This window comes from Octopus bimaculoides, chromosome 6 (assembly GCF_046866305.1).
Source record: "Octopus bimaculoides isolate indiv1 chromosome 6, ASM4686630v1, whole genome shotgun sequence".
NCBI lineage: Eukaryota > Metazoa > Mollusca > Cephalopoda > Octopoda > Octopodidae > Octopus > Octopus bimaculoides.
The window spans coordinates 57,395,416-57,414,015 of record NC_142933.1 but is presented as its reverse complement, the minus strand read 5'-3'; the positions used below and the strand labels follow the sequence as shown (position 1 = coordinate 57,414,015).

The 18,600-nt window shown below is 36.3% G+C and overlaps 2 protein-coding genes across 5 annotated transcripts in view; one reads left to right on the top strand and one right to left on the bottom strand.

Annotated features, from left to right (window-relative positions):
* The window catches only part of LOC149135138 (uncharacterized), a 111,313-nt gene extending 97,178 nt beyond the window's left edge, over window positions 1-14,135 (bottom strand). For all 3 annotated transcript variants that reach the window (XM_089353944.1, XM_089353946.1, XM_089353947.1), the window contains exon 1: window positions 10,209-14,135. In XM_089353944.1, coding sequence (XP_089210070.1) covers window positions 10,209-12,861 — 2,653 coding nt within the window. In that variant the 5' untranslated portion in view covers window positions 12,862-14,135. The remainder of the gene's footprint in view (window positions 1-10,208) is intronic.
* Window positions 1-18,600, top strand: part of LOC106878752 (ras association domain-containing protein 5) — a 247,897-nt gene that overhangs the window by 144,005 nt on the left and 85,292 nt on the right. The window lies entirely within an intron of this gene.

Here is an 18,600-nt window from a genome sequence, read left to right as displayed (position 1 = left end):
AGGGTTAATTTATGTTCCAAATTCCAGTTATTTTTACTAAATATGTCATTATTTACAAAATTAATTAAAACAAATGTAGTGTATTTTAACAGTGTAACAAAAGAATTAAGTTTTTCTTATTGGAAGTTGGAAAAAAAATATGATTGGCTGGATATTTTGCAGACACAGATATTCAGAGACTGTTTTTGTATTCAAATCTCATCTGTACAGTTAATAGGTACCAGTATTATACTGAAAGAATTCAAATAGCTGTACATGCCTATACACACCTTTCATACAAGAATTATTATAAGCTGGCAAAATTCACAGACTAAATGCCTGGAGTATGTAGTTCTACATTCTGATTTCATACTTCCAAGTTTAATACAATAAACTACACTTCTGTTACAAAAATTAGCCCTATGTTTGTTCAAAAAAAATTCTTTTTTCCACATACACATTCAAAATATATTAAGTTGCTGGGACACTACCAAAGACCATTCTTTGTGTAAACCATCAAAAACAAAGCTTAGTTTTTAAATTCAAGAAAACGTGCGTTTATATGATTTATTCATATTGTGGTCTTTATATTCTTTCTTGAAAATGTGTGGTCCTAAAAAAAGATCGACCCTAATGGGTAGAGATTTCACTCAAGGCCTAAGAACTCTTCATCATCAGACGACCCATTGAAGACCTCGTAGAGTTGATCACCTGCATATGCCAGTTCATCCTCGTCATTGCTGGAGTCAGAAGAGTCAGGAGAGATGGTCTTGTCTTCCCACAAGATGTCATCTTCTGTGCCATCGAGCGCATTGGATATGCAGCACTTCAGGGAAGCCCGATTGATGATGTCTGCTGGAATCTCCTTCCAGATCTTCAGGATCCACTCGCAGATCATCCCCATGTTGACTTTCTTCATGCACCTAGTTTCTGTCATCTCCTTCGGTGCATTGGCCATCCAATCCTCCCAGCGGTGCTTGAGACAGTCCTTAAACAGTTTGTTGATTGCAACATCAAAGGGTTGAAGAAGGGATGTCATTCCCTGGGGATCACTGCCACATCGATGTTCAGATGACGTATCTTCGCCTTGGTTTCTTCTGACTTGTGGCATCTGAATGCATCCAGAACCAGGAGACTCCTTCTCTGATGCAGTCCACTGATGTGCCACCCCCACACTACCTGAAGCCAGTCCTTGATGAGTGCCTGGTCCATCCAACCTTTCACTTGGGCTCAAGCAATGACCCCTTCCAGAAACTTGGCATCTTTGGGTAGTGACTTCTTGAAGACAAAGTATGGTTGGCAGCTTTCCTCCATCAGCCGTACAAGCCAGCATCACTGTAAAACAGTCCTTCTTATGACCCATTATGACGATTTCCACTATTTTCTTCCCCTTCTTAGCAAAGACTTCTCGCCATCAGAAGATCAAATGTGAGGGAAATCTGGTCTGCATTGCCAATGCAGCTCAGAGGGTACTGATGCCATTTACGCAGGTTGATGATAAACTGCTGAAACCACTCAGTTTTCTTGTCAAGCTCTTCAGGTGGCTGCTGTGCAATGTGGGTGCGACACCTGATGAACAGATCATGTCTGTGCATAAACCAGAAAGCTCATGATGTGCTGGAACACAAGTCTCTGATGCTGATGTCTTTGGCGATCTTCTTGGCCTCAATTCGAAGGGTCGGTGATGACACCGTGAATCCCACCATCTTCTTCTTCACCCATCCTAGAAGCTTCTCCTCTAATTCCGGCCACTGCGCAGTCTTGCCCCTCATCACCTTCTTCTTCTTGGGCATTGATTCGATTGTGGCCTTATCGGAGCGCTGTCAGACAACAGATGCATCAACCCAGAAGTGACGGCCCACTGCATGGTTTCCAAACTCCTCAGCAAACCTGGGAGCTGAGAGCTTGAAGGCGGCTATGAATGTTCGTCTCAGCATGATCACTTCACCATCATTGAACTTATAGAGCAAAGTAGATGAGTCACATGGAACTTGAAAAGCGGAGTAGACAAGTCAGTAAAGCTAATTGTGGTCCAATCAATGGGATGTAGCTTGAAAGCTTCCTTTCATCATTATCAATTTCTTTAAGTATTTACGTAGATATATTACAAAACACAAACAAACCAATGCACTTACCAGTACTTTAAGGTACGGTAATGAAATTCCAGTTGATTTATATTCCTTTGTAACATTGGTGATGGTGCTGAAACTTACCTTTCCTGGTTCAAGATAATTCTGAATAAATGCAATTACCTCCCCTTATATGAAATAACTTTTTCATATTCCATTTTCATTTACTTCTTACCTACTAAATACATTTCAACAATCACGTTCAAGAATAAATCACAGCTCTCCCTCTCTCTCTCGTTTCCCTACATGGTGAGATAAGTCATACATCTAGGTCACCAAACAAAAGTTGTTTATGTCGTAGACCTGGGGATTACCAAACTCATAGGTAATTCACGGTAAGTCAAAGGGTGAGTGGAAATTGCAATCAGCTGTCAATCATAGTGCATTTGTTGGACAAAAGCTAAGTCTTTACAGAAATTCTCACTACTTTTCTACCGGTACATGTCCCTCTTCTACAGGGCTACAGCACCATCTAAGCAGAGGCTGCGATTGAGATAACACCGGCATACGTTGGCTTGAAATGTGTAATGTTATAAGAGTGTATGACGGACAAAATGGACTATGACACTGAAATAAGAATATCTAAACAGGTTTTTTGCTAGTTTTAAAAGTAAGAATTGTAAGAGAAGCTAGTACCACATGAATCTTGGATAATTACATGAAATAATGTTCGGGCTTTAGACTGACTTTTCATTGTACCCATGTATAAACCGCACACCCCTTTTCCTGGATTTTCCCCATCAGAAAAAGTGCGGTTAATACACCAGCAAATATGGTACTTTTCTTTATATTCTTTGTTTAAACCCCACTCAAGTCAGTTTATGTCTTTCATCCTTCCAAAGCCAATAAAATCATTTCAGTCAAGAACTAGAGATTGAAATAATTATTTTCTGTCCCAAAATATGTCATGCCTATATAAGGAATCATAGTTATCATTACAAAACCTGGACTATTTATTTAAAAAAATTTAATTGCAAACTGCAGAGGTCCAGGTATTGGTCAGTACTGAATTCCAGTTACTTTAGAGCTATGTAAAAATGAATGAAGAATAATCTCTTACGAGTAACATTTTCAGATATTTTGTTTCCTATTCCCTGTGGCAAGAAGGGTGTGCAGTAATGCATCCTGCTCAGAAACAATAAAACATTTCTATAGATCACAAACTGAAGCAAAATAACTAGGAGAAAAATATTGGAACAACTGCACTCTATTTTAAGAGTGCAAGTATTTTATAAAATATCTGGAGTAGATGTTGTGTCTGTCAACTTTCATATGCCTTAGTTAAACTAGTTGTGCAGGATAGGTCCAAATCTCCTGGACATATTAGCTGTGATACAACAGTATCTAATAATGGTTTTTCATAATAGGTTTAAAGCTTGCAACTTATCAGAGAAAAGAAACAAGATGATGCAACAATTATGTCTTTACCAAAGATGGAAGGGATATGTAAAAAATGAAATTGCTTCGACCAAAAAGTAAGACGAGTTGAAAAATTCAGCTCACTATGAACATTTTTTGCCCATAATCTACAGTAGCAACCAATAATAATACTGATTTACTAAAATATTCAGTTCATGTTTCTAATTTTAGAGGGCCATGCTATATCCTACTGCAAACTCAAGCAAAATACAGATGATAAGATTATTTTCTATATTTCAATTCTAAACTCCTCTTTCTCATAGTAAAATAATTAATTTCACTTTGCCAACTTTTGTAGTTACAATTTTCTTTAGGCAAATCCAACAGCAATGGCATTAATTTTCCACAACAAATAGTAAAAAAATTTGACCCAGGAAAGATCCGATTTGTGAGAACAATGTCCAAGGTAATCATACAAACATAACTGAGATGAAATATGTCATAAATAACAGTGACAAACGAAATATACACCGCCGGAAGTTGTTGTTGACAAACAACAGCAGTAATTTTATTCAGCTGAATACACGTCATTGCTTGAAATTACCGAAATAAGACAACTTTAACACGAAATAACTTTGAAAATATAAACTTTTCTCAACATCACTAAGAGTAAAAGACGTTTTATATGATACATTCTACCAGTTTCCGAAATTTGAAACTGTTTAGTTACAAAAAATTAATTTCTCGATGTGCCGTTCAAAGGGAAAAGATCCTAATTTATGAGGATAAGACAGTGAGGTGGCAGAAACGTTAGCACGCAGGTTGAAATGCTTAGAGGTATTTCATCTGTCTACATTCTGAGTTCAAATTCCACCAAGGTTGACTTTGCCTTTCATCCTTTCGGGGTCAATAAATTAAGTACCAGCTGTGTACTGGTGTCGATCTAATCGACTGCCCCCCCCCCCCCAAAAAAAAACATTCCCGGCCTTCTGCCTAGAGTAGAAAAGAATAATTTATGAGGATTTGTTTGAGTAAATGCCTGAAATTCTTCATATTCCTGCAGTCTCTTTGGGCTATTTGAGAGGAATGAATATATGCTTCTAGCAAGTTCTAAACATGAAGGTAATTCTGAATATGATTTTGATGCACAGATATGCATAGAGTCACAGACACAACGCTGAATAAAGAGAGAGGGAACTTTGTTCTTCAGTAATGCCAGCACACCACCCTTCTGTCCCATCATTACACTAGCATTGTCACTGGCAAATCCTTCATGTAAGGTGGAGAATCTTTCAATAGAGGAAAAAATTTCATTAGCAGAGCAATCCTTGGCTTCCAAAAGAATTAAATGACTATTAATAATATTTTTGGAGTGCTACAATCATAAAATCTTACTAACAGTACAAGCTGTTTCTTGTACTTACATCAGTAGTTTTATCAACAAATAATGAAAACTCACACTCACATTATTTACATTCGACGAATATTTGTTCCCATCTTGTTTGTTGTTAACAGAACGTTTCAGCTGATATACCCTCCAGCCTTCTTCAGGTGTCTTGGGGGAAATTTTGAACCTGGGTTCTCATTCCTAAGGTATTTTTCAATGTTGTTGTTGTTATTATTATTATTATTATTATTGTTCAGGTCACTGCTTGGAATCGAACTCGGAATCTTGGGGTTAGTAGCCCGCGCTCTTAACCACTATGCCATATGCCCGTGGGCAATTATGGAGTGAATTTTAGGGCTTGTAAGTCTAATATTTTTCTATCCTTCCTTAATACTGATTCCCATATGCTACTCATATCTGCACTCAGTCAGCTTAGGAGGTTGTTGTGTCCTAGCATATGTGCTGCTTCTTTTAGTTTTCGTATTTTCCAGTGGTGTTCTCTATTATTTTGACTTCATCCCATAGGGGGAGGTGGTCTCCATTTTTCCATACATGATCAGCTATACCCGATTTATCAATATCTCCTCATGTCATAGCTTTGCGATGTTCATCTACCCTTATTTTGAGGGGGCAACATGTTTCGCCTTTGTATAACCTACCACAGCTGCATGGGATGGAGTACACGCAGTCTTTGGTCATATTCTCTTCTATTGGTGGTTTTACTCGAAGGAGATATTTGCAAAGCGTTGTATTACTCTTGAATACTGTCCTGATGTCATATGGGCTGCATATCTTTTGTATCTTTTCAGAGAGAGCCTTTCACATAGGGTAGACAGACTGTGGACAGTTTTTTGGCTTCATCCTCTCTCTTCTCCATCATTGGAGTGGATAGTATACTTTGGGATAGTTGTTGCTTAACAGATATTTATTGAGCTTGATCATTGCTTCGTGGTATGTATAACGGTTGCTACTTATATTCTTTGCACTTCAACTTCAATTCCCACCATCCATATAGTGTAAAGAGAGGGATTGCTCAGTGCCTAAAACATCATGCAAAGAATATAAGTAGCAACTGTAATACACACCACGAAGAAATGATCAAGCTCAATAATGATCTGTTAAACAACTACCCCAAAAGTATACTATCCACTCCAATTATGGAGAAGAGAAAGGATGAAGCCAAAAAACTGTGCAGTCTGTCTACCCTATGTGAAAGGCCTCTCCGAAAAGATACAAAAGATATGCGGCCCATATGACATCAGGACAGTATTCAAGAGTAATACAACACTTTGCAAATATCTCCTTTGAGTAAAACCACCAATAGAAGAGAATATGACTAAAGACTGTGTGTACTCCATCCCATGCAGCTGTGGTAGGTTATACAAAGGTGAAACATCCTGCCCCCTCAAAATAAGGGTAGATGAACATCGCAAAGCTGTGATACGGAGAGATATTGATAAATAGGGTATAGCTGATCATGTATGGAAAAATGGAGACCACCTCCCCCTGTGGGATGAAGTTAAAATAATAGATAGAGAACACCACTGGAAAATATGAAAACTAAAAGAAGCAGCACGTATGCTAGGACACAACAACCTCCTAAGCTGACTGAGTGCAGATATGAGCAGCATATGGGAATCGGTATTAAGGAAGGATAGAAAAATATTAGACTTACAAGCCCTAAAATCACTCCATAATTGCCCACGGGCATACGGTGAAGTAGTTAAGAGCACGGGCTACTAACCCCAAGATTCCGAGTTCGATTCCAAGCAGTGACCTGAACAATAATAACAATAATAATAATAATAACATTGAAAAATACCTTAGGAATGAGAACCCAGGTTCAAAATTTCCCCCAAGACACCTGAAGAAGGCTGGAGGGTATATCAGCCGAAACGTTCTGTTAACAACAAACAAGATGAGGACAAATATCCATCGAATGTAAATAATGTACACAATTCCTCATCTCTTAAATATAGAACTGTATTGCACTCTTTTAACTGTTTAATGAAGTTTTCAAAGGAATGAGGGGCTAAAACATTTTTATATATTTGAGTATCTTTGTTTCTTGCACATTTGATATCTTTAGCTATTTTGGAATCAGGACATGCATTCTGAATTAGTCCAGGTAAATGATCCATAAGTCTCACTGGTAAGTTATGTTTTGCAATTAAGCAGCTCTGCAGCTGCTACACCTGTAATATGAACAGAAGAAGTTGTACAGTGCAAAAAGTCGGTCAGTTTTCCATTTTTGTTTAATTCTTTTCTTTGGCGGAGTTAAACCTAAGTCAATCTCATCACTGCTTTTATCTTTTGTATTTTTGCTCATCATGTGGGTTATAAATGATTCATAATTGATAAAAGTTTAACGAGATAGTAAGGAAGCACTTGTCACTTATGTATAAAATATGCTACTGACTGGCATTAGAGCAGCAAGCCAGAGATATTGGATGGTATGTACAATATACGTATTGAACATATTCTATACCAACTAGCTACCAATTAGCTATAAACTGCCTCGTTATAAAATGTCGCAAAATATATTTTGATATAAAATAGTTAGTCCAATAGTAATGTAATGTATTTATTGTTACATTGTTCACTTACATATGCTGTAAACTTATTTTTTACATGAAGCGAAAAAATTTGAAAAAAGTAGCAAATTACTGCAGTGTATTACCACACACCAAAAGTACCAAAGTTGGGGCAATAGTACCAGGTTCAGCAAGCCTGATGCCTATATGTGTATCATTTTGAAAATCTAAGGGGCATTCTAGGATTACACATACTTTGATCTACCTCTGATTTGACATTCAAATAAAAAGACATGGATCACTAAGAGCCTTTTCAAAGATTAGTTACAAACATTTTTTGTCCTTCAGTATACAAGGTACAGTGCCAGACATATTTCCAATAATGAACCGAGAAAACTAGTGAACTTAGATGACCTTTTTGATAATGTGAGAGTCGAATATATCCCCAAGAACACTCCAACCAATAGATCAAGACATATTATGAGAACTTTCAAACAACATATGGAAGCAATTAACAAAGAGGATAAACCTACAGTTAGAGATTCCTAGAAGAAATTCATCGTAATGGATGTTGTGGATAACATAGCTGAATCATGGAGTGAGTGAAACCTTCAACCTTGAATAGTGCTTGGGAAAGTAAATGGTCAGACAATATCCATGAGATTACAAGTTTTCTTCAAGCAGAAAGTCTATATGAATTTCAGAAAGATAATGACACTAGCAAGGGATATAGGATCTGAAGAAGTCATAAAGTATGATGTGATTGATTTGCAAGTGTCCCAGAGAGAAAGTTTATCTGACAAGGGGCTGATACTGCTAGAAAAAGAACAAGCTGAGAATACAGATCAGACAACAGAAGTTCCACCTACACCACTTAAATTGATTACAAAAATTATTACAAAAAGGTTGGTAAAGGAAGGTCTGCAGGCTTTTGCTGATAATGATCCTAATCATGAATGTAGCATAAAGATTACAAGAGGAGTTTATAATGAGCTCAGTTCCTATACTGAGCTGTACAAAGAATAAACAACTTAGGATAAGTTCTTCATCCCTCAAGCTGATGTTGGTGATAATGAACCATAAGAGAGTAAAAATTGTTCCTCATCATCCTAGTAATGCTCATTCTACCAGCACCCCTCACACAGTAGTCAACATCTCTATTGTGGTAAGAATGTACTCTTACGATATTTTGATTCTTATTAATTCTCTAACTCATTCCACTTGGAATGTTTTTGTTTTTATGTATAAGTTTAGAAATTATTTTCATGTATAAAGGTGAGTGTGTTGCTTGTTCTCTATTGCTTTCTTGTGTATTTTTTTTTCTTTTGAAGGAGTCCATAAGAACGCAATCTCATTTGATAATAGGAAAATTAACTTTGCACTATGAAATTTCACATTACAAACATATTTTCGGAAATATACTACTTCCGTAAAGCTAGGGATGCATACACAAACACACATATATACATAGGCAAATCGAAAATTAAAAATAACAAAACAAAAATCAAAAAGATGTACACATGGTTGACACTCAGTATAAGAGGGGAAAAAAGAGTGTATAACATTTCAGGCATGGCTCTTCATCAGAAAGAGGAGAGGAATAAGATCCAGAGAAGGGAAAAAAAGTGCACATGGCTACATAACTGAAGTGTGTGTGTGTGTGTATACATATGTACATAATGGGTGTATATACACATATATACGTGTTTGTATGTGTATATGAAACAAAGTTATTTTATTCCATGAAGGTAGAAATATAAAAAAAAAAAGTTGAATATGCACTGGAATTCATTTAGATTTTTTTATTTTTGAATTTTTAAAGACTTAACTGGTTTCACAGATTTCTCTGATTTCCAAAAGATGAGACAAAAAGACAGAGCTATGCTGTAACTGTCTTGGGCGCACACGCGCCTACATTTGAAATGAACTGAATTCTAACAAAGAAACTATCCCACAATTTTTATCTTCATTTGAACTATTTTCTAACTTCTTTCTGCGGCAATTACTAACTTTTTTTTATAATTCAGATCAACAAACTTAGACAAGAAAGGTATGTTGACTTAGTAAATTCCCAGTTAATCTTTGTAGCAATGCAAATATTATCCACTGTTTTTGCTGGAGTCCTCATATGCTGGTAATGCAGTAGAACTAGGTAAATGTAAATAATTGAAATAGTCAACTGAACGTTTAACAACTTACAACACTTAACGTGATGAGAGTAAGAACAGAAACCTAAGACAGAGCAGCCTTGAATTCTGCTTCTTCAAGTATACATCGAGTTAGCGAGAGCCTCTGTGTGGTCACTCGATCTGCTGGAAATAGCAGCTCGTGTTGGATCAAAACCATCCGCGAGCAATCATGCTTTACTCAAACGAATAAATAATAAAGAACTCCGTTTAAATGACAAACGGGTCTGAACTGACAATAATAATGTTCAAGCGAAAACCCTTCGGAGAAATGTATACGTAAGGGCGTTTATAAATAATTTATGTTTTTATTTATATATATATATATATATATAAAGCGCTGTAGCCTATTACAATTACTCGCACACACGAACACAGTAACAGTTTGCAAAGTTTTTTTTCATCTTCAATTAAAACTATATTTATAGGTATATATGGAAACACAAACACACACACGACAAATACATACTTCACGTATGCATGGATATGTAATAAGGAGTTATTTGAACATATTTAAAAAAAATAAAATTGTTATTTGGAAATCGAACTCAATTCACATAATCATCATTAAAAAATTAGAACAATCGAAATGAATGATGACTTCCACAAACCAGTCTCTCTATTGCTTGCTTACCTTTGTGTGGTTTTTTCTTATCCTCAACTTTGCCTGAATCCACATCCTGTAAAAATTCCAACGCAGTAGAAAACCTATTCTGTTTACTAGAACCGGGTTCAAACTCACGGGGAGAAAACCTATGCTCTATAACAATTCTAGGTGGGTCCGTGTGGCAACGTTTATCCCTCAGCTCAGACAATTGTTGTGCGTGTACAGAAACGGGAGATTCGCTTTCACTGGCCTCATCCAGCGACTTATTCGTTCTCCTAGTAATGGTAAGAGTTGGTTTAGAAACACCACCGGTGAAATGATGTTCAATAATAATGTGAGAAAGTTCTTCTGCACTATTAGAAGCATCAGTAGTACCAGTAGTATCTGGATTATACACGGGAGTTTCATCGATATGTAATACTGTCGGTGATACAGACTCTTCTCTATCTTCCTCATCTATTAATTTGGGTATTCGCATGTAAGTGCTGCCAACACTGTCTGACAACGGATTGGGGCTGTCATTTCGGAAATTAAGCGATACTGGAGAGGATACATGTTCAATCTTTAATTCCAAAGGCTTTTTCTGCAAACTTGAGCTGTTGTGTCGCTCACATGAAAAGTGTGGATGTTTTGTTACTAGAGGCGGGAGAGGAGGTCGTCGTTGAACGGCTATTTCGATAGGTTTTCTTACTGGACTTTCGTTTGCTTTGCAAAGTGATGTTGAAATATCTTCAGTAGTTCTTTTAGGAGATTGTGTGGCCAAAAACGTAGGGCTCTGAGATCTTTCACAAGGTGTACTTTGCAGTTCATTAACATCCGCCAAAAATCCACTGTTTCTTTTGATTTTGTTAAATAAATAATCCCAATCATTGGCAGGTCCACGACTTCGCCGTTCGATTTTTTCCTGATTTTCAAACTTGGGGAAAAAATCAGCAAACAGATCGCAATTTGAACGTCTGTTAAAATCATCAGCAAAAGCTCGTGATCTTCTCCGCAATTTGAAGTTAGCAAATTCTTTCTCAAATTCCTTAAAATCTTCGTCATTGTCAAAGAAATCTGAAAAGGAATCACTTTTCCCAGTACTTTTCGTTACTGCAACATCTTGTTTAGCCCCAGCTGAACTGTGTTTAACTTTTAGTTCAGTCAGTGGCATGTGTTCATTCGAACAACAAACATTCGTATCCTGTTGAAAATTAATTTTCAAAGGAATCGAACTTCGCCCTTCACTCTCAACATTACGTTTTCTATCTCTAGTTGCAAATACTTGGTCTCTATCTTCACTGTCCTCTATTCGACCAAGTCGACCGAACACATTGAAGTCATTATCCAAGTTAGCAAACTCCCGTTCGAACTCCTGGAAATTTTCATCACTTTTGAAAAAGTCCATTAACATGTCATGTGGGGCTAATGCGTTTCTGAAAGACGACGATAAATATTTCAGAGGGGACGAGGAGTTTGAAGAACTTCGTCTGCTTATAGAATTTGTGATTCTGGCTTTATTACAACTGCTTGGCGTTGGTGAGGAAGAAATACAGGTGTTAACAAAACGAGGTTGGCATGATGACGAAGTTTCTGAAGAAGCTGCTGGTGTAGTAGCAATAGGAACAGGTACAATATCACAACCAAGAATTCTTCCAGAGTTACGTGTAGAGAAAGTTTCCTCCTGCAATGTTAAACAATTCGCACTTTGATCATCACAGATATTATTGTTAACTTTGTTTTGTTGATCCTGCTGGTTAATACTGGTAAAAATTGGACTATTACTCGGGCTGTTTCCGAATCTGTTATTTTGGGCCAATTGTTCTTCAATATTTACTGGTATTTCGCGCAGTGGAGATACTTGGTAGTCGTGATTACATCCACTTTTCTGAAGACTTTCTTTCAGAAACTGGAAGTCTTGTAATTCTTGTTTAAATTCTTCAAAATCCTGTTCGTCCTTAAACACGTAACATAAATTTCTGTAAGAGTTCAAATCGTTGAGATCTGTGTATTTCAAATGGAGTATACTGTTTGGAGAAAATGTCGTTCGACCACAACTGTTGTTCGTCTGAGTGTAATAACCACCACTAGAACTACTACTTCCAGTATTATAAGTAGTATCTGTGTCGATAGCAGAACTACCGACTTGATGTACCGGTCGACTGTATAAGCTACACGGCAAATTGGATGTACATGTACTGTCGTTATTAGCATCTCTCACGTCATCAACTAATAGTGAACAGCTATTAATAGAACTGTTTAAACTATTTGAGGGGTTACGATTTGTCGTGTTTTCAGTTACTACATCAAACACCTGTCTTGGAGAGAGAGAGGAAACTACATTTTGTTCCACTGGTCTGCATCGCAGATCAAATTGTAGATGATCACAAGAGTAGCGGTGATCTCCAGAATTTTTGCTATTTAGATCGGCGCGACAGTTGTTATTGGTGCAATTAGCAACAGTAATAGAGGTATTGTTATAATTGTTAGCATCAGTAACAGCATCACAACAGCCACTGGTTGTTATAGCTTCACTTTTATTTATGCAGTTTGCAACCGAACTAGTAGCAGCATTACAGTCGTATCCATTAGAGCTTTTTTTCTTGCAGTTACCCGTATCTGTTTGTTGTTGATGTTGCTTTCGTGTAGGAAGTCGAAACTGGCAGGAGCGGCGGCTAAAGTATCCACTATCTTCACCCATACCGATCGGGTTTTTGAGGGTGGTGGGGAAGCACCGCTCAACCTCTAACTTAGCTTTATGTAGCAGTTAGATGAAGATTATGTTGCTGCTGGTATGTTGTCCCGGTGTAAAAGAAAGAAGCAATCGTAATATGATGTTGGCAGCGGTACCAAATACCGACCATGTAGACAGCCATAAACTAGAGAAGTTGGTAAATAACAGCAGTAAGTGTGATAAGGATGAGAAAAACGATAGCTTGGCATGCTGCTGCTTTTCGTTAGAGCTGCTGATAATTGGATGAGGAGCTTGGGGTAGGAGTTGGTCGGTGACAGGCTTTCGTCTTCTTGTTACACTCCTTCGCTTTTATCTCAGTTGATAGTAAGCAGCAGCTCCTGATGAGGTCACCCATATAGGTAAAACGTGTTACCCATTAAAGTTCTTCATACTGACAAATAAGCGGTGGCTATGTTCAAACAAAAGATGTTGGTGATTCTATGTATTAGATAATCAAATGTCGAGAGATCTCTCATTACAGACGAGGAGCGTGTCTTAACGCATTTTCAGCAAGTAGTAGATGTAACGTTGTTACCAGCCTTGCTAAGTAAGATTTTTTATTTAATATCTCCATATGGCGTGTACCTGTGTGAGTGCGAGAGATTATGACACGAGAAAGAAAGCGGAAATGGTACTACTAATAAGTACACACGTCTGAATGACGAAATAATAACGTTAACTGAAAGCGAATAGGAACAAAGAGCAAAATGGGGGCTTAAAACTACACGAATTTTTAAAAAAAACCTGCTTGAGGCAGTATTGTTGGTTGAAGTCAAGTAAGTCAATAAATAGTTTTAAGTGTAACATCTACCAATGGGCATGCTCGGCCAACTTTCAACACTGTTCGTATACTATTTCATTTACATACTTGGCTCTGGTAACCAGGGAGCTTCAACATAGTCGCTAGTCCTGCTAGAAATAGCAATAAAATCATATCCTCATATCACACTCTACTGTCTTTAAAAGTGTAGATAATATGGTTTTGTATCAAACGAACAAAAACAGAGTGGTCAAAGCTGGAACGCCTTTAGCCATAAGTCTGCTCATTCTGCTCAATTCTAACCTGGGGCTAAACAATTTGGTTTAGTTCGCAATGTGAACAGATATTTCAATCTGGGAACTAAGTCATCTGTGAAATAAAATTTTAAATATGAGACTAATAATAAAACTACTGCATTTACCTATGTAAATAATTCAATCAGCAGACACGCCTTCGCACCGGATAGTTCTCTCGTTGAATCATACAAGTCACTACGTAAACTGTAAACAATGACTTTTTTTAACGGAAGTAATACTATCAACATAAAGAACCTATCATTACACTCCTTGTTCTTTTCATGGGTACTTCTAACAACCACCTGCACACAAGAGAGAGACGTAAGTACACTCCCCGTGTGATTATATTTCTTAATAATCGTTTCTACAATTGGTACAGAGCTTAACAGTTAGCGAAGGATGAAAAGCAAAGTTAACCTAGGCGAGATTTGAACTCAGAACGTAAAAAGCAAAATCAAATATCATGAAATCAAGTGGCTTCAGATGGTGAGAATTTCGTCTTTGTTTTGCTTTACTTCATCAGTGCACTGTATTAATAAATTTATCGACAATACTGAAATTACCTTTCTGAATAAAGATTTCATTAAAACTTAAAGAAAAAGTTTATCAACAATAGTTCAAATTGCTGCAAGTATGTACGCATTTCAGTACAAACTCCACTTTTATTCTAAAAATTCTTTTAATACCAAGATATCCGTCCTTGTGGTGAGGAGGAAAGAAATGTAACGTTTTTATATAAATAGATCTTTGGAGAACTTTAGTAAAAACAATTGAACATACCCTTCATCATCAACAACAATACGTACACCATCCGTTTTAGGCGTAACAAAACCCCTAACCCTAAACACCGGGTGTGCGTATTCTTTACTTTCGCCCATTCTTATTTACAATAGATACAAAAGTATAAATTGAAAGTAAATATGCGCTTGGGTGGCTGTGTGGTAAGTAGCTTGCTTACCAACTACATGGTTTCGGGTTCAGTCCCACTGCGTGACACTTTGGGCAAGTGTCTTCTACCATAGCCTCGGGCAAACAAAGCTTTGTGAGTGGATTTGGTACACGGAATCTGAAAGAAGCCCGTCGTATATGTGTATATGTTTGTGTCTTTGTTTGTCCCCCCACCATCTCTTGACAACCGATGCTGATGTGTTTACGCCCCTGTAACCTAGCGGTTCGGCAAAAGAAACCGATAGAATAAATGCTAGGATTACAAAGAACGAGTTATAGGGTCGATTTGTTCGACTAAAGGCGGTGCTCCAGCATGGCCGCAGTCAAATGACTGAAACAAAAGAGTAAACGAGAATTATGAATCAAAATAGTTGTCTAACTTTTTTTTTTAATGAAAAGATCTAGCAAGGAAAAGTGTGAAATTCAGTGGATTTTGTATATGAATGGTCTCTGCTGTAATTAGCTGGCTGGTAACAGGTATAATTATTTGTTACATTGCAGTTTTGAACAAAAGATTTTAATATGGAGAGAGGGGAAAAAACAACTTGTTGACCAAAAATTATTGACACTTTACTTACATACTCCTGTCATCTTTGCTAAGGAAGATTAGAATTTAAAAAAATTCTCCCAAACAAATTTACCAAACAATGTTATTCAATTTGACTTTTAGAATGGTAGAGATGAAGCAAATTAGGTCTCCTTTAAAAAAATTAATAATTAAATAGTTTCTTAATGGTAAATTTTTAAACTAAAATCATTCATGTGTGTATAAATAAACAAGATACCTTACCCACAGAACAATATAAATACAGAATGAATTTGAAAATTGTAATTTTCTCAATAACCTAGTTAATATAAATTAGTCTCACTCTTAGTCTTACTGATGTTTTATCCTGATTATATATTAACAGCTTACGTTTATCCATCTAAAGCTCTAAATATTATACCAACTAATCCTCAATACTTAATTTTAGACCCCACCAACTCCACACAATGTTTATTAATTTAAAATATTAAGGAATAAATCCTTCATATTGATTTCAAATTTGGCACAAGGCCAGCAACTTTGAAGCAAGGGGTTAGTTGATTACATCAAATCCAGTGTTCAGCTGGTACCCATTTTATCAATTCCATAAGGATGATAGGCAAAATTGACCTCAGCAGAATTTGAACTCAGAACATAAAGACAGACGAAATGCCACTAAGCATTTTGCTTGGTGTGCTAACAATTCTGCCAGCTCGCCACCTTGTAAATCCTTCACATTAAAATGTAGATTCATAGGAATTTTATTTATTCTTTCTTTACACCATCATCATTATATTCACCTCATTTATTTATCAACTGTTCAATTGAAAAACATTCATTCTGTTCAGGCATTATCACTAGAATCATTTAAATCAATTTCTAAATTTCTTTAAACCAGATGTATCCATCATCAATATGTGGTTAATTTAAAGGAAATCAATATGTTATATACACCAGAAAACTAATCTTATTGGTCTCAAGTCAATATTATTTCCAGCAGTCATTTCTCTTCCAATAAAAAGTGTCCCTAATTTTGAATTTAGAAACATTTCATTAATATGATAAAATTGGATACCATTTTCTTAACTACATCTTTCTAAGTTTCAAACTGTGATTCATTAGTTCTATTTGTGGAATAACCAGAAAAATTCACAAGCAGTAGACATTAACAGATAAATGGAAAATATTAATTACTCCAGACAAAGAAATATATTTAAATTCTGAATATATATTGTAATTTTCATACAAAGGCATATATATATATATTAGGGTTATGACATTTTCACAACCTAATAATCCTATACTGTAATTCAATGAATAATTTCATAAAAGTCAGGAAACTAACACACATTTTACTTTATTTCACAAGAGAGATGTGGAATAAAAGTGTATTTATACATTTTTAAGATTACTGAATTAAAATTGCTCTATGCAAAGGTTCAAAACAGCTATTTTAAGACAGAGGCCACTACAAGCATTCAATAACATACAAAATTAAAAACAATACATATTTTTAACTTTATAAGTTTAATTCCCTATTTAAAGCCAATTTTTAAACAAAGAATTAATGTTTTGTCAGATAAAATAAATCGAAACTGAAGTTTCTCCTTCTCTTTACAAACATCATAAAGATCTTGAGGGCACTTGATTGCCCATTCTGCACTCTGATTTGTTCTGGGAATTTCCAGTTTTGATGGTTTTCGACTCCAAAAGTTTTTTACATAGTTCAATGCTTCATTATGAACTTGCAGGCTACCACATAACTTCTGATAATCATGTGCATTGAACATTTGGTCAGTAAACCAAAAATCTGCCCAGCTGTAAGAGATGAATTGAAAAACATTGAGAAGCAAAACTCTTTTCTCTGATAGAAGAATAAATGCCAAAAGAGCTAATATTGCTTGAGAATTCCATCTTAAGTTGGGTATTTTTTGAAACTTTACAATAGGAAATTTTCCGGTTGCTTCAAAGAAATGAAAAACTCTGGTCAAATGAAATAGAAATTTTATATCATCTCGCCACCTGCTGAATCAGTAATCTTTTCTTCACCATTGTTGAAATTAACCTGGAGTTTCTTGTAATTACTTAGACGCTCTGACATGAATGTATTTTATTTATTTATGTGTTTCAGCCAAGTGGCTGCGGTCATGCTGGTGCACCACCGTGCGTATATTTAATATTGGGAGATGACTTTTTTCTCCAAGTTCATTATCCATTACAACACGAAGAACTCTATCAAGGATATGATGCTGACAACCAATAAATTGTGGTTCTTTCAAACCCTTGGGAGCAAACAGTCTTTGCAACTGAATGACAATGCCATTTCTTTTCCCAGTGTTCACACTCGTATCAGTGACAATCATCTTTACACAATTCCATAAACTGTATTCATCTAAAACAGCTGTTATTCCATTCGCAACAGTATCGGCTTTTCTGTTTGGTAATTGAAGTGCTTCTAACTTAACTTCTCTCTGTTCATTCTTTAAAACTAGCACTTTGGTATTCTTGATCATCAATACGTTTACCTTACATTTCCAATGAACAAGTTTCTAAATGTAGTGTTTTCTTCATTTTCGTTTTTAGTTTAACAGCTTCTATGATAGTTGATCTGTAAATACCAAATTGGGAAGGAGTATTGACATTGATTCCATCTTGAGATAACTGTCGACAAACTGTTGCTGCTTTTTGGGCTGGAAGGTATTACTAACTTGGTTGCAGTTCCAGTTTTGCTATACTTCCTCCTTGTTTGTGTAGATTCTTCATCTGATTTTTCGGACTCTTGATATTCACTTTCAGTCTCTGCTTCACACATTGACAATGACACTGGAGTTGCTCTGGTTGAAGTTGGTATTAAGGACACTTTCCTTCTTTTGGATGGATGGATGGATAGCTGTGTAACTGGCTGCCTTTTCAGTTGCATACCCAACCTGTCCCTTGCTCTCACTTTGAAGATAACATAACCTTCTATCCTCACTGCACAGCCATTCACCATTTTCCGTTGTAATGCCAAAAGTTCCTTTCAATGATTTGTATTTTCCTCATTTTACACATTTCCTTTCCTTCCTTTGATGGTACCTCTAAGGAACAGGTAGCAACTGACAATTTGAAGTTTCATTGGTATCCTGCAGTTGTTTTCCAAAGAATGCTCTTCTAGGGGAACAGGTGGTCTTTTCCTA